Source organism: Prunus avium, chromosome 2 (genome assembly GCF_965620075.1).
Source record: "Prunus avium chromosome 2, drPruAviu1.hap1.1, whole genome shotgun sequence".
NCBI lineage: Eukaryota > Viridiplantae > Streptophyta > Magnoliopsida > Rosales > Rosaceae > Prunus > Prunus avium.
The window spans coordinates 43,048,638-43,075,221 of NC_142285.1; the positions used below are offsets into that span (position 1 = coordinate 43,048,638).

Below are 26,584 nucleotides of genomic sequence, written 5' to 3' on the forward strand. Positions count from 1 at the left end.
CACGTTCATCACATTATGCAGAGTGTTGACACAAATTCCAATTGTCTCGACCTTTGTATAACTTTGGGATTAGTTATCAGATTTAGTGGCTCTTATTCAATAACCTGCTAAAAAAACTTTGTTTAATTAATCTGTTATTCATGCACTCAATGGCAAAGCAAACAATGTGATGAGCCGAAACAAAACTATAACGATGCAAGGGATGAAAGCTATAGGAGGACACTGTTCATGGGCTGTTGACAAAAAGAGCTGCATCCCAAAACAGAGTAAGGCTCTCTATTCCTGCATATGCTGACATCCATGATCTCCGGTGCTGCAATGGCTACATTCATTCCTTCATCTACTCAAACAATAAAAAACAAACGGGCATTAACCAATGATTTTGAGCAACAATTTATTTTTGTTTTCAATTTATTGCACTGTTTTTTCTTTTTTTCTTTTTTGCGGAATTTGCGTTACATATTTGACCTACGTCTGTGGTTATGATGTTTTGTCATTTGTTGACTTCTGCAATTGTACCTTGATTTTGTTGATTACCAATAATTGAGGTTAAGGTTATGAATACCTATTACCTAGTACATGTCCATTTAAATATGTTAAGTAGATTACCAATGTACCTCCCCTCCTCCATTAAAGGATGTATATCCAATCTAAATTGCTCCACCACCAAAAAACTTTTGAAAATATCTTGTAACATGGATATCCACCACCAAAAAGCTTTTGAAAATATCTTGACAATTTACACTAATGTATTTCTCGGTGGTTTTCTATCACCAGTTACGAATCTTGAAATGTTTCTTAATCCTATTTATTTGTTCCACCAATTAACGTAAAATTTTTTATATTACAATCAAACCACACCATGTATCTGTTGTTTCGATTAGCAAAATTTGGTAAACACTTGACTTTGGCAGCTTCTGATGTACTTTATATTTTGTGCTCTAAATTTGATGATGGAAAACAGCAAAAAACTGGATTATGAAAAAGAGAATTCGTTTGAACTTCCATCTCTCATCAGGTGTGCATCATCAAATGAAGTGTCTGGCTTTGATAACGCTGAGGAGAATAGATTTCTCAATGATAGGTATCAACCAAGTGCGCTTCAGCTTACCAGTCCATGAGCTCAAGTAAGTTTATCTTGAAGTTTCATGTCTATTAAACTAAAAAAGAGGCTGCAGTACATAACATTCCTAATGAAACTAAGTGTTTTCCATAATTCACAGAGAAAACTATAATTTGCTTTGAGAAATTTATTTCGTTCTGCTCTATCTACTACAAGATGTGATTGCGTACTTTGTTTTGTTCGTCGACCGCCAAAGAATGAGAAGAAAAACAAGGTTGTTAATGGTTATGCATATTTTATGTCAGGGAATTGAGACAGATGCCTTAGAATGCGCACTTGATGAATCTGAACCCCAAATTCATCAAAGTGTGCTTTCTGTTTCTATTAGCATGCCAACATCAGCAATTGAACTTCATTTACAGGACAACAAAAGAATGCTCTTCAGTGGTGAAACAAGTTTCAACAATGGAATTCCAGCTTCCTCTGCCACACTTAAAAGTGCTAGCAGCAGCACACTGCCCAAAGGATTAAAGTTTCACCCTCAGCCAATGCCAAAAAGCTCTGCATTTGAAGAGACAACTAAAACTGGACATTTCCCTGATCATCCAAGTATTGAAAGGTTGAAAGATAAGAGGTTTGATACTTTCAAAACATGGTCCCGGAAACTTGACAGGCAAATAACACTTCTCGGTGGAAAGACACCAGGGGAAACTGAATCAGAGAATGTAATTGTTCAAATTGAAGAAGTAGAATGTTTACCTGCAGACCGATACTTCGATGCATTAGAAGGGCCAGAGCTAGACACCCTTAGGGTAATCTGTCTTTCATGTTATGTTCTTTTTGAATACTTACAAAATTAATAGTCTTGTAAATGATTTTGGATTTTCATATGTGAAGTTTAGTATCAGTTTTTCTTCCTGACTTTTGATCAAACAGGCCTCAGAAGAAATACTGCTTCCAGCAGACAAGCAGTGGCCATTTCTTCTCCGATATCCAGTTTCTTCATTTAGCATCTGCCTCGGTGTTAGCAGCCAAGCTATTTTGTGGAAAACCCTGTCTACCTCGGCCTCAATGAAATTTCTCCACTTGAGCTTAATGACGAATCTAGTACTTTGGTGCATTTCAGTTGCTCTGATAGCTATTGTTGCTTTCATCTACCTTCTAAAATTGAGCCTTTACTTTGAAGCAGTTCGTCGTGAGTATTACCATCCAATCCGTATGAACTTCTTCTTTGCTCCCTGGATAGTCCTCTTGTTCTTAGCTCTTGGAGTACCACCTTCATTTGCTAACAATTTGCATCCAGCAATTTGGTACATCCTCATGACCCCAATTTTAGGCCTTGAGCTTAAAATCTATGGACAATGGATGTCAGGAGGCCAGCGTAGGCTTTCAAAGGTGGCTAATCCCTTTAACCATCTCGCTATTGTTGGGAACTTTGTGGGGGCATTGCTTGGGGCATCAATGGGACTCAAAGAAGGACCACTGTTCTTTTTTGCTGTTGGTTTGGCGCACTACATAGTTTTATTTGTAACGCTCTATCAGCGACTTCCAACTAATGAGACAGTGATCCCAAAGGACCTCCATCCTGTGTTCTTTCTGTTTGTTGCAGCACCAAGTGTAGCTTCCATGGCATGGGCAAAAATCCAAGGCTCCTTTGATTACAGTTCACGGATTGCTTACTTCGTTCCCTTGTTCCTTTATCTCTCACTGGCAAGTATAACCTGAACTAAGTTGCATTACTACTTAAGAACTGGCTTGGTGTTGAGTATCGCTAACTGTTCTTTTAACCTTTTTCCTGATTGCACAGGTAGTCCGGGTTAACTTTTTCCGAGGATTTAAGTACGATATCACTTTCATTTTTCCGAACTGAATCTACCGTTTGTAGTTTTGTACTTGAATTTTTTTTTTCTGACATTCAATTAGATTTGGTTCTATAGGTTTTCTATGGCATGGTGGGTATATACTTTTCCAATGACTGGTGCTGCCAGTGCAACCATCAGGTACTCAAATGAAGTCACAAATGTGGTAACACAAGCTCTGGCTGTTACACTCTCTCTCATTGCCACAATCACAGTCATTGCTCTTCTCATAACAACCATCTTGCATGGCTTAGTACTCGGAAACCTCTTCCCCAATGACATTGCAATTGCCATCAGTGACAGAAAGCCAAACCCACAGACACAGAAGAAGTGGTTCCACCTACATGGAAGCTCGGAAGCCAAAGACGTTGAAAATTTCTTGAAGTCAGAAGAAACAACCTCAGAAAACAAAGATTTAGAAGCCGCCAAGCCCACAGACTTTGAGTGACAACAGCTTGTATGATATTAGGTCCGCCACTTGGACATGGGAGGAACATGTAGACAGAGTGCAACATCATACTAATTTGTGTAGTGAATTAAAAAAGACAAATTGTCCTCATACTGCAACAGCTCATCGATCAATGTCAGCTCAGTCTATAGTGGCGGATCCATGAATTATATTTGAACTTACTTTAAAAGCTTGATCGATACAATATTTTCTTGAGATTTTCTTTTTAAACCCCACACTTTTCTTAGTTCACCCCAATACTTAAATAATTAAGCTGTAAGTTTTATTATTGTGTAAAAAGACAAAAAAGGTCATCCAACTTAATACTTAACCCTAGTACATCTATACACACACCCCACACACACCCACAACTCTTCAAATTAAAAGTTTTACCCAATAGCAACCGGCAAAGGCACACACACATGATATGCAGCTAGGATACTGCTCCTGAAGTTGCTTGCAAATTTGTAATCTATATCGAAATTATTTACACAATCTAATTGTTGAGCCAACTAAACATCGAGTAATGACCATGCTAGCAAGGTTACTATCTAAGGGAGATAATTTTATTTTGATTTCTCTAACAAATCAACATCAGCCATCGTTCCTCTGCCAAGAGAAATCTGATTATACAAGATCATCTAACCTACTTCCTCATGCTCATAATATGATGGAACTGGGATGAATGTCTCTACAAGGAAACAAAATAATATATAAAAAGACAGATGAATAAGCAAGATCTGCCTGCTATTTCATTTTGAACATTGTTCAATCAGTCAGCTCAAAACAAGTTTTCATGGGCGGCTGCTGCTTCAGACAGACTAATCTCAAGTGCGTGTGTAGAAATTAGAAAAAACTAATCTCAGTGGTGTCCACTGCTACATGAATTTCTGCATGCGATTGCAGTAGTTTTGAGTCAATCCTAAAGGATAGCTGTAAGCAGCTGGTGATTTTCCTCTTGAGAAAAAAAGCAGTTGCACCTGTTTCATGTCCTCTTGATAATAACTACACCAAACTGGAGAATGTGCGACGGTGAAGAATGTCCTCTTGATAATGAGGTGGTAATCCTAGGAAAGCAGACAATGAATAAGACTCAGAAATATCATCAAAAAATTAATTTAATTACTTACTATTTCTCATGGCTTCCTCCTCTAAAGGTAGCTTGTGGGGTTTAAATAGAAAATCTCTTTTATTTCTTATTTTTTTTTAGTTTGGGGTGTATTTAAGGGTAGTTTAGGAAGATAGTGGGGTTTTCTTAGAAATTGTGAAAATTTAAATTAAAAATTGGGCTGAACTTAGAACATGGGGTGAACTAAGAGAACTGTGGGGTTTAGATAGAAAATCTCTATTTTCTTTCCTAGCACAAGACTTGATCGATATAATTGTTTGGGCCCAAATTCCACGCGCCAGCCCAATTGACTATTGGCCCATGTCAAAAACAGGAGCCTGAGCTTTGTTTTGTTAAAGTCAGAATTCAGCCTAGATGGGTTTAGAGGCCTAGACCTTTGTGAACCAATTTGCAAGGGTTAAATTCACAAATTAAAGATTAATTGCCATTAATGGTGATTTAATATGGACAAATAAGTTTCTAATTGGTTTAAAGGCTAGGCCCAGCTTCTAACTCAAAATTTGACCATCACTGTTGATCACAATTTTAGAATTCAAATCATCAGATTTTTGGGAAGATCTCTCTCTCTCTCTCTCTCTCTCTACAAAGGCCCACGTGACTCTAAAATCAAGATTTCAATAGGGTAGATGAAGTGATGGGGAGTTGGTAGAAGGGTTAATCGGAAAACCACTCCCCATGACCATTTAATGCCAGAAAAGGAGGGCCAAGTTTCCTTCCTATGCTTGTGAGGGCTTTGCATTACGGCAAGTGGGGTTTATAAGAGATAAACAAGAGATAAGAGAGTTGGTTGACAGAAGATCAAAACTGATCATCATATTAATGAGGGATTTCTTTTGTCAGACTAAACCACTATCCTTTTTTTTGCGCTGGAACAAAGAATCATCTCAACATATTTGTCCTCCAGATATCAAGGATTAAACCCTCATTCAGATTCTCTATAAATATGAGAGGAGTTGAACAGGGTGAAGGACATCTAAAAATTCAATCAAAACAAAAACCCTTAAGTCATACTGACAAACTCAAACAAGATCATACGATCTCAAAAGACTCTTGGACTCTAAAGCAGCCAAGTCATTTTGGTTTAAAAATTCATTGAGCTCCTAAACAAAACAGGCAGAACTCAGACTTTTGACTCCAGTCCAGTTCATGGGAGCAGTTTACAAAAGAAACGAGATTCCTCTCGTTACAAATTTGGTTCAGCATACACCAAATCAAGTAGAACTCAGGTTTTTCATAATATGAAAACCTCAACAAATTTGCAGAGATGCCTTGATCTCCTAGAATTGCCAGAATAGCTCTTGGATGATTCATAATCAAGCAGAACAGGTACTATAGTGCAGCCCCAAGCCAGCAATCATCAATCCAGCCGCTTCCAGCCCCGTCTAGACTGAAGAGATCTCAATTCTGCCCATCCAACAAGCCTCTCCATGGCTAAAATAGATTAAAGTTCTGTCAATCTCAACATTGGTATCGATTTCCAGCTGAACCTCATTAGTTGAAAGTGCTGACATTTGAATCCATCATAGATATATCCAGTCCAGCCTGAGTCACAGGCAACAATCCACATGTAGTTGAGAAATTGTGAAGTCCTCACCAGTCTGAGGCAAGAAAAGAACTTACTTTGGAGATATTCCTCACCCAAATTCACAATCACTTGTTCAAAGTCAGAAACTTGGGGTGCAAGTTATCTATTTTTCATAAGTCTGTTAGGATTTTTTTTAACTGCTAACAGTGGCACGCTCGCACATCAAAGAAAATTGACTTGTTGACCACAAATGGTTCTCAAGCCAATGAGGAACTTTACCCTACCATCACAGGATTAAATCTAAACGGGTGAACAATAATTAATACAATTCAGTTTTTATAAAGACTTGGAGTTACATTATATGCGATGATGATCTTTTATTGCAGCAGGTTAGGTTTCCTCTTTTTTCCCCCACGAAGACCAGGAGAAAATAAATGCACAACTTGGTGATTGTCATTCATTTTCTGGAGATGGTTGGCTATTAATGGGCAGGTGCCACTGCCATGCCATTGCGTGTCCACACAGAAAACCATAGGACTTACCAACTTAATTTATGTAGAAACCTAGCTACAATTTCTAGTTTTCAACTAGTATAATGTTAAATTAAGGGGGTAGATGCACCTGATATGAAAAGCTTTTAATTTATGTCCACATCAGGCACCGTATGATACTTTTGTTCGTTCATAATCTGCTTACTTGTCAATTTAGAGAATTCCATGAATATCAGTCAATCAATGGAAAAGGAGGAGAGTGTTCATGGGCTGTTCACAAAAACAGCGGCATCCAAAACACAGGATATGAATGTAGACCTTTCTGTTCTTGCAAATACTGACATCCGTAATTAGGATCTTCCCTCCCTGCTGTGATGGCTGCCTACATTGACATTCATTCCTTCTCTACTCAATCAAACAATCAAACCCGAATTGACTTGGACTTCTTGATTAGGACCCCCCCCCCCACTCCTGCCTTTTCCTTTTGCAGAAAACAAGGTCTCGGCAAATACTTGGAACAAGTTATATGCACATTATTCATTGAGACAAGCAATATTGTGTGTAACAAGGATCATATGATCTTAATACTTCCGACATACGGCATATAACAAGTTTCTGGTCCCCCTGGCTCTTAGTTATGAACTTATGATGTTTCCAAATCACCTCTCTCTCTCTCTTAATTGGGTTTTTGGGAGGTCACCAAACTCTTTATACTCTTAGTCATAATTATCAGTTTAGGTCTTCGGTTCCTTACTTGCATAATATTGCTCAATTACATATGTGTTATTTTTTCGTAGACCCATTAGGCCAGTTGGTCAGGATAGTGCCCACCCCTTTGCACCCAAATTTGAGTTCACCCGCCTTTACACAAGTGTAGGTCGTAAATATCTATCAATCAAGTCCTATTCTTGTAGCTACTAAGTGCCAAATGTGCTTGATTACTTGACTTAACAATGAGTTTGCAACTTTTCCACATTCCTGCGTACGGAAAAATTTGAGGACATAATCGCATAAATGTTAATCCATATCCTCAACTTGCGACTCTAATGTAATAAAACAAACAGGTTGATGACAAGAGGAGTTATGAGTTTGAGCTTGTAGTGTGTCAAGCTAGTTGGTACAGTGACTAAGGACCAATAGGCGCGACAAGTAGCATGTATGGAGTTTTGGTCCCCCCAGAGGCTAGGAGGCCCTAGGGCCTATGGGGTGGGGGTCAGGAGGTGCTAGCTATAGCAACAAGAGGAAAACAAGATAATAAAGCTACTCAATGTCGTGCTTCTTTGGCCACCAAAGAGAAAATTCCAAAAGCAAGGACATAAAAAGAAGTGGAAAGAAACAGAGAAGTAATGTCATCCAACTTTGGCATTTCTCTTAGGCACACTTTGTCCATGTCTCCCTGTCTTGCTTAGTTGACATGTGACAAGTTTATGATCATCTCCTTCATTTTAGCCCTCACCGGCTAATATTAGGCCACACCGAAAATTAAGAGCTTCAACTTCAACTGATTGAAACAACAAATGGGTATGCATGTGCTTAAAAGGGGGACCATTAATACGTTGTCCAATGTAGTCTCACATCAGAAATTTAATAAAATAAAATACAACATATTATGAGTGGTTCTACTACTAATAGTACCGAGACCTTTTACTATGTAATTGGTTAAGCTCGGACAATGTAGTATTGGTTGCATTTGACATTTTTACTTCACTGTTTGATATATCAGAGCAGAAACTCAATAACCCAACTCATCAATCCTTTTGTGTTAGTAACTCTGACAAGATTTTAAGTGCTTTGAGGATGAGGTGGATGTACTTGTTGCCTGTCTTTTTGGGGTCCAATATGTATGACTATGACGATCTCCAAAATCAAAATAATAATCAATTCAATCAAAGCATCAAAGTGAGCATTTTGGTCTGTTTATGAGCCAGCATCACTGCAATATATGAGCTCGCAAATCAGAAACGTATGCTTCAATGTTGGTTTTTGGGCACAGAGGTAGCCCATAGATATGATTATGTAACAACAAATCCATATGGTTTGGTGTCAACCGTGAAGAGGGGTCTACCATATCACTGATTACCTCAAATGACACCAAAACTACATTCCATATGTCTTTCAACCTCAACAGAGAACAGACTATCTGTTATGTCATGTTACCCTTCTTTTTTCTTTTAGCTAATAATTCTTTGCCTCTTTTGTACGTCTCTTCGCCATAATTAATTTGAAGCTTGGAAGCTTGTAAGTCATCAAATATCAGATTCTCGACAGGAGCCAATGTATACATGGGAGAATTAATTTCATTTGATGTCTTTCTTTTCACAGCTGATACACATTTTTCTGTTGGTTTTTGTTGGAAAATCTAAAATATGAAACATGCAAGGACCAGTTGTCATATAGCCAATCAATTATTCTCAAAATCTGTATTCGTTTAAAGATAATATTCTGCTTGCTGGTTTTAAAAAATGTCTACTGTGGCACGTGGAGCAAAGGTGAGAAAGGACTGACGAGGCAACAACTGGTTATGAATTTCATGTATATATCCTAACTAGAAAACATCACATGAGATGGATTTGACACATCAAATGTCGAGTAATATCCCTTTGGTCCTGAAGGGTGTGGTGTGGTGGCCTGCTTCTTTCTTTATATTTCATTCCATTTGAATGGAACTGTGCCATGAACAAAATTAATCTTAATTAATCCTGATTTAAATTAATATTACAGGAATAAGGAACTGGAAAGGAAGGGACTTTAAGAAAAATTAGGATGTCCCAATTTTCCCTAAGCTCGGAATGTTCATGGCCACCATACACACAGACTCTAAGACAAAAATTAATTTACATTATCATCTAAGAAATATATATTCAGAAGAGAGGAAGATGACAAAGAACAAGTGGCTGATGATCTTCTGGACTTATGACCTCTCATTTCCTCTCTTCCCATGTGAATTCTTCTTCCTCTCCCTTTCTTCTTCTGTTCACTGCTTTGTACCACATCCCTCAATCCATTTAATTTCCTGAAATTAATAAAAACATATTAGCTAACTGGCTTCTTTTTTTCTCTTAAAAAAATATATTTAAAAAAGAAGAAGATGAGACTGATCCAAAGTGATGAAGACAAGCAAGCATACCTATGGATCTTTTGCAATGGAGAACTGCCTCATAAATTGAGCTCTCGGAATCACAAGACCTCCGCCAATCATCGGCAGAATAGGCTACACTTATTCTGGGAGATTGACTAGTTTCTGATGAATGCACCCTGCAGTTCTTCACTGAATGGCTCCTTTTATCAGCACTAAATCCAGCTTTAGGATTTGCTTTGTGGTGATGATGATGATGATGATGATCACCTCTAATCTTTTTGTACAACGGCCTAAGAAAGTTCAAGTACTTCTCCAATATTCGTCTCGACAATCTTCTACACCTTCTCAATGAATTAGAGGAGTCTCTAGAATTATCTGTTGGATCAACATCTCTTGCTGAATGTGATGAAGAGGCTGCAAAATTTGCACCAGTGGAATTTGAGGCCTCATGATCATATGCCTCCATGTTCTTCAACGAGTCAACAGAAAGCGGCAAAAGGTAGCCATTGGAAATGAGCTCATCAGCATGAACAAGAGTGGTGAGAGGAGATTGGGAGATAGCAGGGAAGTCAAATTTGAAATCCTGCTGGGAATTCATAAAGAATCTCTTAGAGGGTGACATTGTTGGGTCCATCTCGATGAAGGAAGATTCATCGGACGCATCGAGTGAGGTTCTGAGAGAATTGTCAAGGCTTTCCAAAGAAGGTTTCAGGTTCACTAACCAACTGTATGAAAAGCTTTCAATGGAAAGAGGCTGAGATGCTTCCATGGCTTCCACCTTGTTATTGAATTGAGGCCTAACTAGTAGTATGAGGAAGATATGAATATGTAAAGTGGGGGCAATTGCTATTTGCTAGAAAATCAGGCCCATATATATACCTTAATATCCTCTCTCTCTCTCCAACAATTGTGTATGTGGTTGTCTGGCAAGAGACACTAAATTTTGATAATTTGGAAAAGAGAAAAAGGAGGAAAGAAACAGAGAAATGTGAGCCCCCACAAGCATCTATAATGTGTAACTGTTGCATCCGTAGTTAACCCCACTTTTCCTTTTAATCATTGTTCTTCTTAAAGTTCACACAGAAGACTGTTTCCTTTTACATGTTTATTTTGCTTTCAATTAAATAAAAAGAACTGCGAAACAGAACACAAACAGGTTCATGCATGATGCATTAATTTAATTGCTAAGCCGGCCTTAGAAACTAAATCAAACTGAGTCACATATGCATTTGAACATCCTATAAGTAGAAAGTAACAATAAGAAATTAGTGTTTCAAACTTTAATGAAAGCAGATTCATATATATATATATATATATGCTCCATTATTCACCAAACCAACTGAGCCACCTTTCCTTTCCTATCCAAAAAAAAAAAAACTGAGCCAAAATTAGAAAAAGAATACGTGCCATGCCGTCTTAAGACTTCCGAATATTCTCTCATAAGTCATAACCTATATATTATAAATACCCTGTTCATCAAAAAACTATATATTATACATATCCTGGAAAATGCAGTTGATTTTGATTAGCTTGCGCTGCTTTGTCTTTGTCTTTTGATGTTATTTTGTAGTTATCAAAAAATTTGGGAGGGTTTTAGGCCAGTCTGAGAGGATGATTTCACCATGTGATGCTCACTTGCTAACTACCTCAGCACAAGGCTCAACCTAAACGTTGTCTAATACTATTCTATTATGTCACAATCATAATATGCTGTATGCAACTAATGGTGTTCTGAATACAAAAAGAATTTTGTGCATAAATAAAAATTAAAATTATGAATGTCGCAGAGCTGTAATGAGGTTCTAGAAGGGTCTGAGCAAAGCAAGCAAATATTCAAAATGGTTACATCTAGTTATACGTACCCTGTTGTGATTTCAGCAGATTTTTAGGGGGAAAAGTTACAAAGGCAATGAAGGCCTTGAAAATTTCTTTTGACTGTTAGTCTATATATTATTATCAAACTCATAGTCTCATAGTCCTACAAGCCTATGCATATGTACTTTGGACCATGAGCATGAGGAAAGAGGAACCAGAACTTGGAGTGTTTCCTTTGTTAGGTTCAATACACCACACCTACCTAGTAAAAGGGAAAATGAAAGAACAGAACAGAAAAAGAAAAGTTTAAACATCATGATTATCTTGACATATAACAATCTGGATTGGTTTAGTTTTATACATTATTGTGTTTTGTGAACTTGGTCCTTACTGTTATTAGTACGTATATATAATATGAACTTGATAATTAATCACATGCCTAGGATTTGTAGGGCATCAATATTAACACTAGAACATGATTATGATACTTTAAGAAGGTTACCTGATATATTGATGGAAATATAATACAATTAGATTGGATTTTTGAACTTGGCTATCAAAAGATTTAAATTTTATGCATAACTTATAAATTTTGCTTCAGTTCAAAACACAAATAGATGGAATCAAATGATGACCATTGTCATAAATAGCTCTATCTTTGTCCTCAAATAAGTAAAATCCAAGTATCTAAAATCTGTAGTAGAAAAGGAACAAGAAAAATATCACAAAGTTTTCTTGGTGAGGAAACTCCAAGCTTTTTCATCCACTAAACACTATTTTTCTCAAGCTCAAATGAATTGTTAGAGAAAGTTGCAACCTTTTCATTCAAAATTGATGTAATTTATGTAAACAATTGGCTAGAAGAACAAGAAATGGCAGACAGGGGTCCCCCGGGTTGTCGGATAAAGAAATGGACATGAACCCAGGTTTTAGTGACAAAACCCAGAAAAAGAGAGTGACTTGGAACCAATTGGTCCCCCCTCGTGTCCCCCTATCAAGACAATAAGCGAATGCCACAGATTCCAAACATTCATAATATGCAGTTTACTTCTGCAGGAATGCTCATCAGCAATCAAAGTTTATTCATAATAAAAATATTATTATTCAATCTCCCTAAAGTACATTAAAAAAAAAATCAACCTGATTCAATGTTTAGACCCAAAAAAAAAAGGAAAACGAAAGGGAGGGTCTTTGGTAACAGACTACTTCTTTTCAGACCCAAAGATCCAATCTTCCCAGGTCACCGATTTACTATTCGTCCATCAATATGTGTGTATGTACGTATAGTAATAGAAATTGCATTTTTTTGAGAGAGATAACCTGGAATTGAAAATTGAGTGAACAATCTGATCCAACGATTCTTCAGACAATCCCTAACCCTAGAATTGGGAGGGTTAGATGGAGAGAAAGCGTGCGGAGTGAGCGTGCCAGATGCCCGTGACGTCGTTTTGATTGGCTTCAAAATCGTATGGGAAAAGAGCGCCAAAAGGATAGCGTCATTCGGCCCAACTTTCTAATTGGGCTATTTTGTGTCTATGAGCCCAAGTGGTCACTTAAATGATATATATATATATATATATATATATATATATATATATATATATATATATATATATATATATATATATATATATATATATATATATTTGTGTATGAGAGTCTAGAAAACTTGGAAATAGTCATTTTTTAATAATCAATATTTTTTTTCTTTATTAAATGGAAATATAACTACCCCTCTCAAGTGATGCTGGAAATTTACAGTTTAGATTTCATGAACTATAATTTCTGAAATTTTAAAAAAAGTGTATAAATATTTGGGAAAGAAAAAAAAAAAAATCAACTCCCTAACCCCTACAATATATATGTGAATCAAGAGTCCCAAAATCATAATTCAAGTGCCAAAATTTCAACAGGGGATTTACTTCGTTGGTCCACGACAGATAGGCATGATCATATATGATAATAATAATATACACTAGAAAGTGGATAAAATGTTGAAAACAGTTGCAATATTTGAGTTCTTTTTTGTTGTCAAAAGATTTGAAGAGAAAAGAGGAGGTGATATTAGAGTTTGAACCGGAGATCATTAATATGCAGATAAATACTCTTACTATTAAGCTAAATCCGTTGACGCAATATTTGACCTTTTGCTAATTTAGTTACGAATTTCAACATATCTTGAACTTTAGCCTCCAAAATGTTATTATATGTATCATGTACAACCATTGGTACCAAAAGAGATTGAGCTCAATCAGTCACCATCTATCCCCATTGATATGGTGTGAAAGCCAACCCAGAGTTCTTCTCATGCAAATAATTGCAACTACGTGTCAATATGGGCTCATGCCTTTCGGTTTGATCATTAACTACGTGCCCAATATCCAATTGCACCTATCCGCCGACCCATTTGGTGCAACTTTTTTCAAAATTTAGCTCACCCACCTCTATTTACACGTGTCATGATCTCTCAAATTTGGTCTCTCTGAGTTTTCCTACTTTTCCAAATAAATAAGACACAAGCACAACCACCCTTTTTCTGGCAAGTAGCACACTGGCCAATTTTAGGTTCCAATGGCTTCTACTTATTTTTCTACTTGTTTGGTTTTATTGTTCTTCTTGGTTGTAGCTGGGTTTGATGCCTGCTCGGCTAGCCAGATTGGTTTGGGTTCTAGGCTGTTGGCTAGAGAGAACCAAACACTGGTCTCAGATAATGGCACATTTGCTTTTGGCTTCACTCCAACAGATGAACACGACAGATTTCAACTGGCAATTTGGTTTGCAGAGCTTCCCGGGGACCGAACCGTAGTTTGGTCTGCTAACAGGTAAATCATAAAAAACTTCGTCGTTTTAGTCCCTTTAGAAAACTACGGCAATGCAGATGCAGATGCAGTGCGCAGGGGTTTAGTCTTTAGTTTCAACTTTCACAAGGAGTTTTGCTGAGTCATGCATTGATAATTATTTTATTAGTGTGTTTTTGTTTTCTTTTTCATTGAATAATATTTGATCAAATTGGTTTCTGACATGTGTCCATGAAAAGTCTTAAGATGCATGAAAATGTTACAGCTAATGATATTAAGAACAGAGCAAATGAAGTCTACTTTTATGTATGTTTTGCATACTATCCTAGTCCAAGAATTAAAGAAGTCTCCAAAAGATTGGATGGTTACTGGATTTTGATCACAAACCAATTCCCCATCTTTAGTCTTTGCAAAAGCTTTTGCAGGTAAATATGGTCATGATCACTTTAGCCAACAAATTTCATTTTCTCTCAATCATCTAATATATAGAAACGCTGATGTCTCCAACAATGCAATCCTGGAGCTGGACACAACCGGAAACCTTGTCCTCATGGACGGAGATGCTACCGCGTGGACATCAAACACCTCCGGCGCTGGTGTTGAAGGCGCAACCCTGGCAGAATCCGGCAACTTCATTCTCTACAACCATGTCAACCGCCCTGTTTGGCAGAGTTTCTCACACCCTTCTGATACTCTCCTCCCAAACCAACCTCTTTCAGTCTCTTTAGAGCTCACAACTTCTAAATCACCCTCACATGGTGGTTATTATGCACTCAAAATGCTTCAACAGCGCACTTCTTTAAGCCTTGCCTTGACTTACAATATGCCAGAAACTTTATACAATTCCTCTCCTGAATCTTACTATAACTATTCATACTGGAATGGACCAGACATATCAAATGTGACTGGGGATGTTGTCGCAGTTTTAGACGAAGCAGGAAGCTTTGGAATTGTATATGGAGAGTCATCTGATGGAGCTGTTTATGTGTACAAAAATGATGGTGATGATGGAGGACTATCAGCAGCATCAAACATATCAAACAGATTATCAGTTCTTCGGAGGCTGACAGTTGAGAGTAATGGGAATTTGCGTTTGTATCGTTGGGATGATGATGTTAATGGGACAAGGCAATGGGTGCCAGAGTGGGCTGCAGTTTCAACACCATGTGAGATTGCTGGAATTTGTGGCAATGGGATTTGTAATTTGGACAGGAGCAAGACTAATGCTTCTTGCTCATGCCTGCCAGGGACTTATAAGGTGAATGGGGAAAGTCAGTGTTCAGAGAATTCATCATTGATACGAAAATGTGATTTACGGAATAATTATCAGCCATCCCAGTTTAGAATTTCAACGGTGCAGCAAACCAATTACTACTTTCCAGAATTTTCAGTCATAGCAAACTACAGTGATGTTGAGAATGTATCAAACTGTGGAGATATCTGTCTACATGATTGTGAATGTGTTGCTTCAGTTTACGGGCTTGATGATGAAAATCCTTACTGTTGGGTTTTGAGGAGCATGGATTTTGGTGGCTATGGGGACCCTGGCTCGACCCTGTTTATGAAGGTTAGGTCTAATGGCTCAATGACACCAGAGGGCAATGCTAGAGGATCCGGGGAGTCTTCAAAGGGGTCTAGTAATCGGCGAGAAAAAGTTTTGGTTATTCCTATTGTTCTCAGCATGACCTTCCTTATAGTCCTCCTCTGTTTGTTGCTATATTACAATGTGCATAGGAAGAGATCCTTGAAGAGAACCCTGGAGGGCTCCATAATCTTGTCTGGTGCTCCACTTAATTTTAGTTACCGCGATTTACAAATTCGTACCTGGAATTTTTCACAGCTTCTTGGAACTGGTAAGTATGGACTATATTAAAAGGGGGCTGGAGGGAGGGGATGAAACAGAGAAAAGTACAGGGGGGGACATAAGTCTAGTTAGACACCTTTGACTTTGAGTACTAATTTTTGTGCAGTCTTGTAATGTTTGTTGTACATAGTAATGATATGCTAATTTTCAGGTGGCTTTGGGAGTGTGTACAAGGGAAGCCTTGCAGATGGCACTTTGGTTGCAGTAAAGAAACTTGAAAGGGTTTTGCCACATGGAGAGAAGGAGTTCATAACTGAAGTGAACACCATTGGCTCCATGCATCATATGAACTTGGTTCGTCTGTGTGGGTACTGCTCCGAGGGCTCACACCGGTAAGCAATAAAAATTGAGCGTATGATAGTCTACTAAACATTCTAAGATACTGCATTTAATTGATCTAACAATTTGACATTAGTTTATAAAAGCTAAACATATTTTCTTGTGCTGGCAGGCTTTTAGTTTATGAGTTCTTGAAAAATAGGTCACTAGACAAATGGATATTCTCCTCAAATTATTCCCGAGACAAGCTGCTGGATTGGCAATCACGCTTCAATATAGCTGTGGGTACTGCACAGGGAATTGCATATTTTCATGAGCAATGCCGAGATCGAATTATACATTGTGACATCAAACCAGAAAATATTCTTCTGGATGAAAATTTCTGTCCTAAAGTTTCTGATTTTGGACTAGCTAAGTTGATGGGAAAAGAGCACTCACAGGTTGTTACCATGGTCAGAGGAACTAGAGGCTATTTGGCTCCAGAATGGGTGAGTAACCGGCCTATAACTGTGAAGGCTGATGTTTATAGTTATGGCATGCTTCTCCTAGAGATCGTTGGTGGTAGAAGGAACCTTGACATGTCATTTGATGCAGAGGACTTTTTTTATCCTGGATGGGCTTTTAAGGTATCCCTAGAAATTTCATATAATTTTTTATAAATAATGTTTTCCTTCAAATATTGTGGACAATTTGGTTTTATCTAATGAATTTCAATTATGCTTGTAGGAGATGACAAGTGGAAATCCCATGAAAGTTGCAGATAGGAGACTAGAAGGAGCTGTGGAAGCAGAAGAACTCATGAGAGCCTTGAAAGTTGCCTTTTGGTGCATTCAAGATGAGATTATCATGAGACCTACAATGGGGGATGTGGTGAGAATGTTGGAAGGATCAGTGGACATCAACATGCCACCAATGCCCCAGACAGTTTTGGAGTTAATTGATGAAGGCCTAGATCATGTATACAGAGCAATGAAGAGAGAGTTCAATCACTTCAGCTCCTTCACCATCAATACCCATCCTTCTTCATCTCAAGCTACATGTAGTTACTCCACAATGTCCCCTAGATAGTCAAACGGATGTGGCTAGAAATCGGGTTATACCCGTTGCGGAATAGAAAATCCTAGAGTTACATAATCTTGTATGTTCCACAAGCTGAATTGATCAAAGTTACAAACCTCATTGGATTCTTTTTACAAAATATTATATTTCATAAAAAGCTAGGAAATAGCATTGACGTATTATAAACCGGATATAGGATACATATTTATATAGTCAAGGGCCATATAAGGATCCTTGTTTCAAGTTGTAAAATTAAATTCTAGACGTGATTCTTGATGGAGGAGCTGTATCCAGTGATATCATCATAATACTTGGACCAGAGCATGACACCTCCATACTTAGCCGAATTTTTTATAGCTGGAAGGATTTGTGAGTTGAGATCAGTTGCAGGAATAAATCCACTGCCAGCAGCTTGAGGTGCAGCAGGTAATCCCAAGAAAATCTTGTGTGCAGGAATGGCTGAAGTCCACTGCTTCCACGAGTCTTCGAGATTGGCCACATTGCCGGAAGTGTACTGGCAGGGAGGATTGTTGTAGAACTGAACCCAAACATTGTCAAAGAGGCCTGTCTTAAGGGCATTTCCAATCCAAGCATCAGGAAAGGGACATTGTGGGGCAGCAGTCAAGTAAACTTTCTTGCCTTTCTTGCTATATCCAGAGAGGTACCTTGCAAGGTCATCCCAATGCTGGTCAGTCCCTCCCTCAATATCAAAGTCAATTCCATCCAAAACAGCAGCTCCCAATGGCCTTGAAGAGGAGTGTCCTCCCAAGAAGTTGTTCCACAGATAAGTAGCAACTTGCCTTGCATCATCAGCAGAGGTTAGAGAGTAGCTGCCAGCACCTCCTCCAATGGAGAGAATGACCTTAATCCCCTTAGCTTGGCATGACTTTATCTGTGGGCTCAACTTGGTACATTCATCCGTTGATGGGTCACAGTGACCGGCGAGGTTGATCACGGGGGTTTGGCCATTTCCAAATGAGGAGAGAAAAGCTATGTTTACAAATTGGTAATTCCCTGAAGCACAAGTTTCTGCTAATGTGCCTTCATTTCCATTTTGACCCCAATATATGGCAATTCCACCAGCTTTAGCCCCCACAGCCAGAACTAGCACTGCCACTAAAGAGAGCAATGCTAGGGACATTGTGGGCTTTGAAGCCATCTCTAAGGTTTAAGTGGTTTGAGAAGTTTTGGCGAGAAATGTTGTTTTGTATGCTAACTGATATGAAAGAGGTGTTCTTATAGAGAGATAGAGAGAGAGAGAGAGAGAGAGAGAGAGAGAGAGAGAGTGATGCGTGGCTTTGAAGTTACGTTGCCCCTTCTTTGTAGTATAGTTATTTTCTCGTCTGTAGGTTGAAGGCACGCTTGAGTTGATATTGAATGTACTGTCTATATGCAGCTGTCCATTTGCCTGCAAATAAAAGGAAACTGATAATACATTGTGGATCGGCTAATGGCTAAAGTCCTAAATAATTATAAAGCTATTCAAACGTGGTTTAATTATGAAATTATTGTATATTTGATTTCCAAATCTAGAAATGGATTGATATAAGCTTATACGCGTATACCTCCAAAACAAAAGTCCCTGCGGATATAGGGAGACGAACGCTGCAAAATTTGTATCTTATATAATTATAAGATCAAGTCTAGAGAGTGACCTTTTTGTAACCTTTGGATCTTGATTGAGGGGTTCTTTTATTCTTAACAGTTCATAGTTTAGATTTATGAACTGTTAGATTTGCAAGTGTGCGTATGCCATGCAAATTCATACAGTAGATGAACTCGTCATTAAATGTGTATTTTTCTTTTTGTCCAAAAATGTGTATTTTTAATAACATTGATGTTTTTTTCATTTTGATTTTGTTGGAATGACATCAATATCTTTATTTATGTATATTTTTTTAGTACAATCGATAGTCTAAACTATAGGGGAGTGGAGTTTCTTACACATACTTACAAAACTAAGATGCTATGAGAGTTCGAACCGCGAATATTTGATCTACAAGTCAAAACCCTTTTCCAATGAACTAGACCGCTTACTGATGTATATTTATATTTAAATCATTGGTGAGATGAGGGCATATTCCACTTAAGCTTTAAATTCATAAAATTGAATCCAATGTAGGCCCAAAAGTTGCCCATTAGTGAGACCAAAATAAAAATTTGGGACCCAATGCTAGGCCCAGTAGTAGGCCAATAATAAAAAGGAAGCCCAATGGTAGGTCAATTAAAAAAAGGAAGCCTAACCGTAGTCCAAGGCTCAATTAAATCAAGGCTCTTGGCCCAACATGTTTGGGCTTCAACAACTGTAATAGTTTCCAACCAAAATAAAAATAAAAATAAAATAATAACAAAGTGGTAAAGGATGGCAAATAAATTAGTTATATTTTAAGCGCCAATATCATTTTTACTTATATTTCTCACTCTACCTTCCACCCGGGAAAGCTAATCGGACTTCCCAGGTCCCTCTGTAAATAAATGTTTTCAAAGGCGATGCGTATAAGTGAGGCGTTTTTAGTAGCACTATGCAAGGCGTAAGTCTTGAAACGTTGAGGCGTAAGCCTTTTGAACATTAATTTATTTTAATAAGAAAAATTTATGAATAATACAATACGATTAAATTGTACAACTAATTCTTATTCAACCATAACAATATTTTAAATATAATCAAATACTAATTGTCATTCAAAGCATAATAATCAATCCCAAAACATAAAATATTTATTCAACATCAAAATAAAAACATAATTCACTCATCCCACTCCTCAACACTAATATCATTCAAACTAGCATCACTGTCATATTGATCAACTGTATCAATATGAAAATGATATTTCCCACTATCAAATATGAATAAGAGAACTAGTATACAAAAAATTGAAAAAAAATTATACAGAACTTCAAATTACAGTTTATTACAGTCAAATTATACAAATATGATGCATGTACGTAAAAAAAAAAAAACTTACTTGCAGTCGAAAGATGAAGAGAATTCTTGAAATTGATGGAGTTATCTGGTAAGGGTCTAAATTCGGGTTTTACATGTACTATACAATATATATATAGTCTATGTGTTAATATATTAATTTAGAGAAAGGAAGAAAAAAAAAAAAAGAAAAGAAAGGTAAGTAGAAAAGCTACAGCGGGTTGCAGTTAGAAAAAAGAAAGAAAGAAAGTTATTAATTCTTGCAATAAGTTTAGGAAAATGCTAGGGAGACCAACTTGGGAGACCAACTTGGGAGACCAACTCTCTAATAGAGCGTGGGACCCATTGCATTGGTGGGCTCCACCTCTATTAGAGAGTTGGTATCCCAAGTTGGTCTCCCAAGTTGGTCTCCCTAGCATGACCCATAAGTTTATTACAATAAAGGTAAGGAAAAAAAACTGAAACAGCGTTCTTTTTTTTCAACACCAAGTGAAACGACGTCGTTTCACTTTAAGATTTTTTTAAAACCACTGCAATCAAAACGACGTCGTTTCATTTTCAATAAACCTAAAAAAAAAGCAGGTCGTCTTCCTCGCGACGCCGTCTTCCTCGCAGACGATTTGCAGAGTCGAAAATTTCTTCCGATTCAGAAGTTTCCAGATATGGTGCGCCTTGCAACGCCTCACTTCGCCTAGCCACGCCTTGCAGCGCCTTCTCACGCCTTCCCAGCGCTAAACGTGCAACTCGCGAAATAGCCGACCGCCTCGGGCGTTTTCCTCCCGCCTCGCTCCGACGCGCGCGAAGGCATGCCTTTGAAAATACTGCTGTAAATCACAAAACCCCTGCGCTTCATCTGCAATTCCACAAGAAGGTACCATTCTTTCTTGCAATTCCTCAAATTTCAATTGCTGTAAACCCTAGATCTCTCTAACCCCTTGTCTTTCTTATTTATGCTGCCAACTTGATGCTATATTTTACTTCAATTATAAATGGTGACTGATTGTTTATTTCTGGGGCAAAATGTGAGATAAAACCATAGTTTTTGCAACTTTAAAAAAAAAAAAATTATTTGTTAAATAAATTAAGCATGTCATATAGCTTGGAATAATCAGAATTTTATCAGTGATAAATAATGAAATGTAATTTCTTTTATGCGTTTTGTTCTCATATGAAGAAGGTGGAAATTTATGTTTGTTGGTCGAGTTCGACAAGATGGAGAATATGCAGTATGCCGAGGAGCTTGTGAGGGAGTTTCTTGTCTTTAGAGGATTCACTAACACTTTGCAAGCTTTTGATTCTGAATTATCTACGGATATTGGTAAAGGTTTTCAAGTGGATAAGATAATGGATTTGATCTTCTCGGTGTATGTACCTAAGTTTCAGGCAGAAAAGTTAGTTGGCCTGTTCAGTTTTTTCAAGCAGTGTCTCTCTTCATCATCCGAGACGGTACTTTTGACTACTCTTTCTAAATTGGAGGTGTCTATTCTACGCTACTATGTTGTTAGTGCCATCCAGTCAGGAAGGAGGGACAAAGTTTTAGAGTTCTTTGGAATGAATGGGAATGATTTGTTGCAAAGGGGTCAGGACTGGGCTGCATGGTTTGGTGGGTTTGTCATTTCATCTTTCTAATTTGGTATAGTGACCTACTTTCTCCTTCATTTACACTTTTTATTGTGTGATGCAGCCATTCCATATGTAAAGAAACCAAACTCTGATCCTGAGTTTCGTATATATTTTTCAAAGGAATGGTATGAGGCCTTGCGTTTATCTGTGAGGAACTTCTTTAGTGAAATCTTCAATGGTACTCATATCCTTCGGAATTTGTTTATATATATGTCGGCATTCACTGCTTATGGTAGGGACTTTGTTGTCACTTGTGACCCAACTGCCTAAATTTATGATATTATCAGAACTTCACAACTAGCGTATAAAAACTTATCTTTGTTTAGATGAACCTTACTCTATTTTATTGTGAATTTATATATTTCAAGTGGAAGCAACTAACCTCCTCTATTGTTGGCTGGTTTTTCGTTGGTTATTCCCCTTTTATGGTACAGTATGACTAAGATTTGAAAAAGAAATGCCCTTAACTAAACCACGCATGCCAGCCCTTTTGAAAATCAATTCGGAGAAGACTACTGTCAACCGTCTAAAAAAAGACATCAAGCAACTTAATCTCAAGTTGTCAGAACTTCAGGCTTTGTTGGAGGAAAAAGATGGTCAGTTATGGCAGTTAAGAAGGTAAATTTTTTTAATTGTTTCACCCCTTCAGAGTTGAGACTATCACGTTTAATGAATTGTATATAATTGGTGCAAGAGTTCATCAGTAGTGAGCCTATGATTTTTTTTTTCCTTCGTAATTCTTTTATTTTTGTGAAACTCAGTAATGCTTCATCATTAGTGGATGCAAGCACTGAAGAAACCAAGAGTTCATCAAGTGTGGTGTATGAGGAAAATCGTCTTATATCTAAAGATTCTCGCGAAACATGCCCTCCTGCTACTTTTCAAATAGGGGAAGCAGAGGTGAATCAAGATTGGATTGTGGCTGGACCTGCTGGAATTCGACCAGAAATTAACATATCCAAATCTGATCCTAACTCAAGTTCTCAATCAAGCCTTCGTGCAGGAGATGGTGGAACTGCTGATAGTATTCAGCTGTTCCAGGATGGCCCATATAATGGTAGATAACAGCTATATCTGACTTCTTTTCCTTGGTGTATTGGGGACAGTGTGGTAACTATTTCTCAGATTATCTGTTGATAACTATTGAATGTCATGTGGCAGAAAATGGCAGGGAAAGCCATGTAGAAGACTTCCCTGAAGTTAAAGTGGACTTTCAGGTAAGTTGCGTCTAAAGCTTGATTAGTTCTTGTTGATGTTACAAACTCATATTTCTATTCTTTGAGCTTCTGCATATTGTAGTTCCCCTTTGTTTTTTTGTCTGAATTTTTCTTTAGCTTCACTAGTTTACATTTAATTGGGGACTCCGTAACTTTTGAATCATCGTGGTTTGTAGGAGACATTTTTGGGCCACACAAGTCCAATCACTCGCTGCAGCTTTTCTGCATCTGGAAACAATATAGCCAGCGCATCTGAAGATGGCACAGTAAGGTATTATTTCATGGTTATAACCTTGGCTGTCAAGTCTACTTAATCCCTTTGCCTTTTATTTTGTATCATGTGTCAGCTGCCTAGGTGACCTGTTGAATGTGGCCCCTCACATATTCACAGATCTGTCTACACCTAGGTGTCGCATTCCTTGGGTTGCCTATGTTATTATGTGTGATGTGTTCATTGTTCAACTCCTTGACTGTTTGCTGGTTCCAGATTTATAATCTGTATTTCTTTGTACATATTTAAATAGGATATGGACATATGACTCATCAACTCCGGCATCTAGAAATGCAACCATTTATTGCGGAGCCAAAATTATGTCACTTGACTGGGAATGTAAATCTGACCGACTGGTATGCAGATTGGATTTTCATAATGAACTCAAATATTGCTTGGCCTTGAAATCATACTCTGATTATTTGAGATTGGAAATATCTACTTTTAAGTGTTTTTTTTTTCTTTTGACAAAAGCTTCTCATAGGCACTGCTGATGGAGGCATTAAAGCATGGAATGTCGATGCGAAGAGAGTTGTCTGCGATCTTAACACGAGTGAAGCATTTCCAAGGTTCTTCCTAATATTACTGGTACTATTGTGTACTCCTTGGTGCTGTTATTTACCTTTGTTCTCCCTGCTACAGTGTCTTGGATATAAAATGCAGCCCTGTAGAGCCAATATTTGTTTCTGCAGCAGCATCCAAGGGGTATGTTCTTTCTGTAATCTTATCATTTTGTTCATATGCCAGACTCTGTGTTTGACCAAAATGTTGCCCCTATTGTAACAATCCTATTCAACTGAAGTGTGGTATGAGCACCATGCTGTGAAATGATTATAATTGGATCATGGAAAGATTCATCTTTTAACTTAAGTACATGCATCTATGTCCTTGTATGTGTGTATTGGGGTATTAAATTTTGATGCATGTCAGAATTAGGAGTTTACTGTCTTTGTAGGCATGGATCAAGTCACCTTGATAGTCTCGGGTTTGCTTCATTAACTGTGTGGAACATGAAGACATGGAAGGCTATGGTATGTGCTATAGCCACTTATGTTTTAATGCCTTCTTCTTTTTGTGAGAAGAAACTTGTATTTTAATGCCTTGAATAACCTTTTGGGTTTCATGAAGACAGTTCTTCCTCTTGGTAAAGATCCACCTGCAATTACATCCCTTAGTTTCAATCACAATGGAAAGATTTTAGCAGCCGCTGCAACTGATGGAATGATTCACATGTTTGGTATCCTCACATATATTTTAGGCTTGGTATAAATTGTAGGAAATTAGGTGGTAAATGATTTTCAGAAGAGCAGAAAACCTCTGTTTTTGACATTTTTGCATTGCCCGAGTGTTATTTATTTTTCCAAGACGGTTAAATCACCCTCAACAAGGGCATTTAACTGTATGGTCAAGCCCATGTCTTCGTAGAATCATATATGGCTTGCCCCTTTCTATAGCTGAGGTTTCCTGCAGATGTACATGCTGATAGATATATGAACACCTTAACAAGCCAAAGATATGTCTGCCGGTCTACAAATAACTGGGTGGCCAGCACACGACTCTGCTATAAGCTCCATTCTTTTTGGGCCTGATGAGACTAGTATTTTCAGTTTGGGAGTAGATGGAAAGGCAAGTGCTTTACGTTCATTTTCCCATGAAGTTTAACTATTGCATTTTGAAATGTTGTCCCCATCATTATTTGAACTGTAGATGGCCTTATAGTTTTGTTATCTTAAAAGTATTTACTTAAAAGAACTGGTTTTGTGGTGTCAGGTTCTTGAATGGAGCTTGCAAAACCAAGGTCAAATCCTTTGGTCAAGAAATTGTAGCAGGTACGTTCTTTGGCATATGGAAATTGGTTGCACAGCAGTCTTATCAAACAAAAATACTTGGGCATACACCTGATTAACTAACATTACTCTCTTCCATACTGTAGATTCTGTGACCCTGAGAGCTCAAAAAATTGCAGACATGAAATGGCTTTAGATGCTAATGGGAGGAGACTATTGGTAACCTCTGGTTCAGTAAGAGCACCTATATATCAGGTTGTTCTCTCTTCTTCATATGCGTGTGTTGTGTGTCTTCGTCATGTACATTGTACAGTGCTACTCGATTAGGGTCAACTTGCTAAGCATATTGAATCTAGCCATCCAAAGATGGGTCGCACTTGGATTATTGACTTGGACACCAAACTAAACATTTTGGTGGTCTTGGATTTCCCTGATTGCCATGCTTTGTAAGATGTAGGTGATGCTTCTGTTTTAACACAAAGTTTTGTTTCATAAATTTGGCTCAGGTTCGGGGTCATGCTATTGGGTTGAGAACTCTCCCACACAGTGCTGCAATAACTACTGTGGATTGGCACCCAACTTTGCCTCTATTCGTAACAGGATCAGCTGATAACTCTGTCCGAGTCACATCTATGTCATAAAGGTTTCTGATTTGATCTCTTTGTTCTTGGTGTGCTTGAGGTTGAACGAAGTTCACTCCGGGTTTGTTTGAACAGGTTTCACTCCGGCTTTCATCTGAGCAGGCTGTCTTGTATTCTTATGTAGGTGTAAATCATTGAACAATTTGTTTTATAGAGCATAGCCATTCTTTGAAAGTTCGGGCATGTCCGTGTTGTGTGGCGTTATCTATCTGCTTCATGCTACACATAAAAATAAAAGATGAAAGTTTTGGGCTCGTTTCGATACTAAGATTTGAATTTGATATCTATGGATTATAAATATGTGCATTTCAAATTTATAAATTTGAAATCAACATGTTTGGTTTACATATTTTATAGCAAGAATTTCAGTCAAGGATTTCAAATGTTTGAAGAATCGCTTGGCAGTAGGTGGGCGGCATGCAGGGAATTGGGGCATAGGCGGGCGCCTAGGTGTTTCATTTTTTTTATAATTATTTTGTATTATAAATTTATACCAAAATTATGCAAAATAAAAGGATTTATAAAAGAAAACTTTGACATTTTTTAACCTCTATATTATCTGATTTTTACTTTTGTATTTTCTATAAACTTGATATTAAAAAAAAAATCTGCAAAAAAAAGTATAGACCCATTTTGCTATGTTTAAAAAAAGGCCCATTTTAATTCTATGTTTAAGCCCATTTTACAAAACCCTAGCTATATTGAAAATTAGG

At 37.6% G+C, this 26,584-nt stretch overlaps 5 protein-coding genes across 13 annotated transcripts; 3 read left to right on the forward strand and 2 right to left on the reverse strand.

Moving 5' to 3' along the window:
* Window positions 1–794: 794 nt before the first annotated feature.
* Window positions 795–3,566, forward strand: LOC110767726 (S-type anion channel SLAH3-like). The gene is made up of 5 exons (XM_021971354.2): window positions 795–1,127; window positions 1,369–1,875; window positions 2,000–2,777; window positions 2,875–2,902; window positions 3,001–3,566. Exons 2-5 carry the CDS (start codon window positions 1,453–1,455, stop codon window positions 3,368–3,370), a joined length of 1,599 nt encoding a protein of 532 aa, XP_021827046.2. The 5' UTR covers window positions 795–1,127; window positions 1,369–1,452; the 3' UTR covers window positions 3,371–3,566.
* Window positions 3,567–9,189: 5,623 nt separating this feature from the next.
* Window positions 9,190–10,545, reverse strand: MAKR6 (membrane-associated kinase regulator). Its single transcript, XM_021971193.2, has 2 exons — window positions 9,643–10,545; window positions 9,190–9,528 (listed from the first exon to the last, which is right to left on the reverse strand). Exons 1-2 carry the CDS (start codon window positions 10,361–10,363, stop codon window positions 9,521–9,523), a joined length of 729 nt encoding a protein of 242 aa, XP_021826885.2. The 5' UTR covers window positions 10,364–10,545; the 3' UTR covers window positions 9,190–9,520.
* A 3,387-nt stretch (window positions 10,546–13,932) lies between these two features.
* Window positions 13,933–17,529, forward strand: LOC110767634 (Protein kinase superfamily protein). 8 transcript variants are annotated; one of them, XM_088248981.1, is made up of 6 exons: window positions 14,098–14,231; window positions 14,537–14,632; window positions 14,731–16,060; window positions 16,223–16,403; window positions 16,523–16,976; window positions 17,077–17,529. In XM_088248981.1, exons 3-6 carry the CDS (start codon window positions 14,758–14,760, stop codon window positions 17,416–17,418), a joined length of 2,280 nt encoding a protein of 759 aa, XP_088105107.1. In that variant the 5' UTR covers window positions 14,098–14,231; window positions 14,537–14,632; window positions 14,731–14,757; the 3' UTR covers window positions 17,419–17,529. The 8 variants fall into 8 exon arrangements, with proteins under 8 accessions (XP_021826916.1, XP_088105107.1, XP_088105106.1 ...); XM_021971224.2 differs by lacking the exon at window positions 14,537–14,632 and having other exon boundaries at window positions 13,933–14,231; window positions 14,697–16,060; XM_088248980.1 differs by having other exon boundaries at window positions 14,098–14,632.
* A 134-nt stretch (window positions 17,530–17,663) lies between these two features.
* On the reverse strand, window positions 17,664–18,568 carry LOC110767636 (hevamine-A-like). The gene has a single exon (XM_021971228.2). The coding sequence runs from the start codon at window positions 18,566–18,568 to the stop codon at window positions 17,669–17,671; it is 900 nt and encodes a 299-aa protein (XP_021826920.2). The 3' UTR covers window positions 17,664–17,668.
* Window positions 18,569–20,894: 2,326 nt separating this feature from the next.
* LOC110767635 (uncharacterized) lies at window positions 20,895–26,192 on the forward strand. Of its 2 annotated transcripts, none has more exons than XM_088248939.1 (16): window positions 20,895–21,203; window positions 21,507–21,935; window positions 22,017–22,136; window positions 22,429–22,573; window positions 22,717–23,012; window positions 23,117–23,172; window positions 23,349–23,443; window positions 23,697–23,799; window positions 23,918–24,012; window positions 24,086–24,148; window positions 24,399–24,474; window positions 24,572–24,680; window positions 24,957–25,069; window positions 25,214–25,272; window positions 25,377–25,485; window positions 25,737–26,192. In XM_088248939.1, exons 2-16 carry the CDS (start codon window positions 21,545–21,547, stop codon window positions 25,869–25,871), a joined length of 1,965 nt encoding a protein of 654 aa, XP_088105065.1. In that variant the 5' UTR covers window positions 20,895–21,203; window positions 21,507–21,544; the 3' UTR covers window positions 25,872–26,192. The 2 variants fall into 2 exon arrangements, with proteins under 2 accessions (XP_088105065.1, XP_088105066.1); XM_088248940.1 differs by having other exon boundaries at window positions 21,510–21,935.
* The last annotated feature ends 392 nt before the right edge of the window (window positions 26,193–26,584 follow it).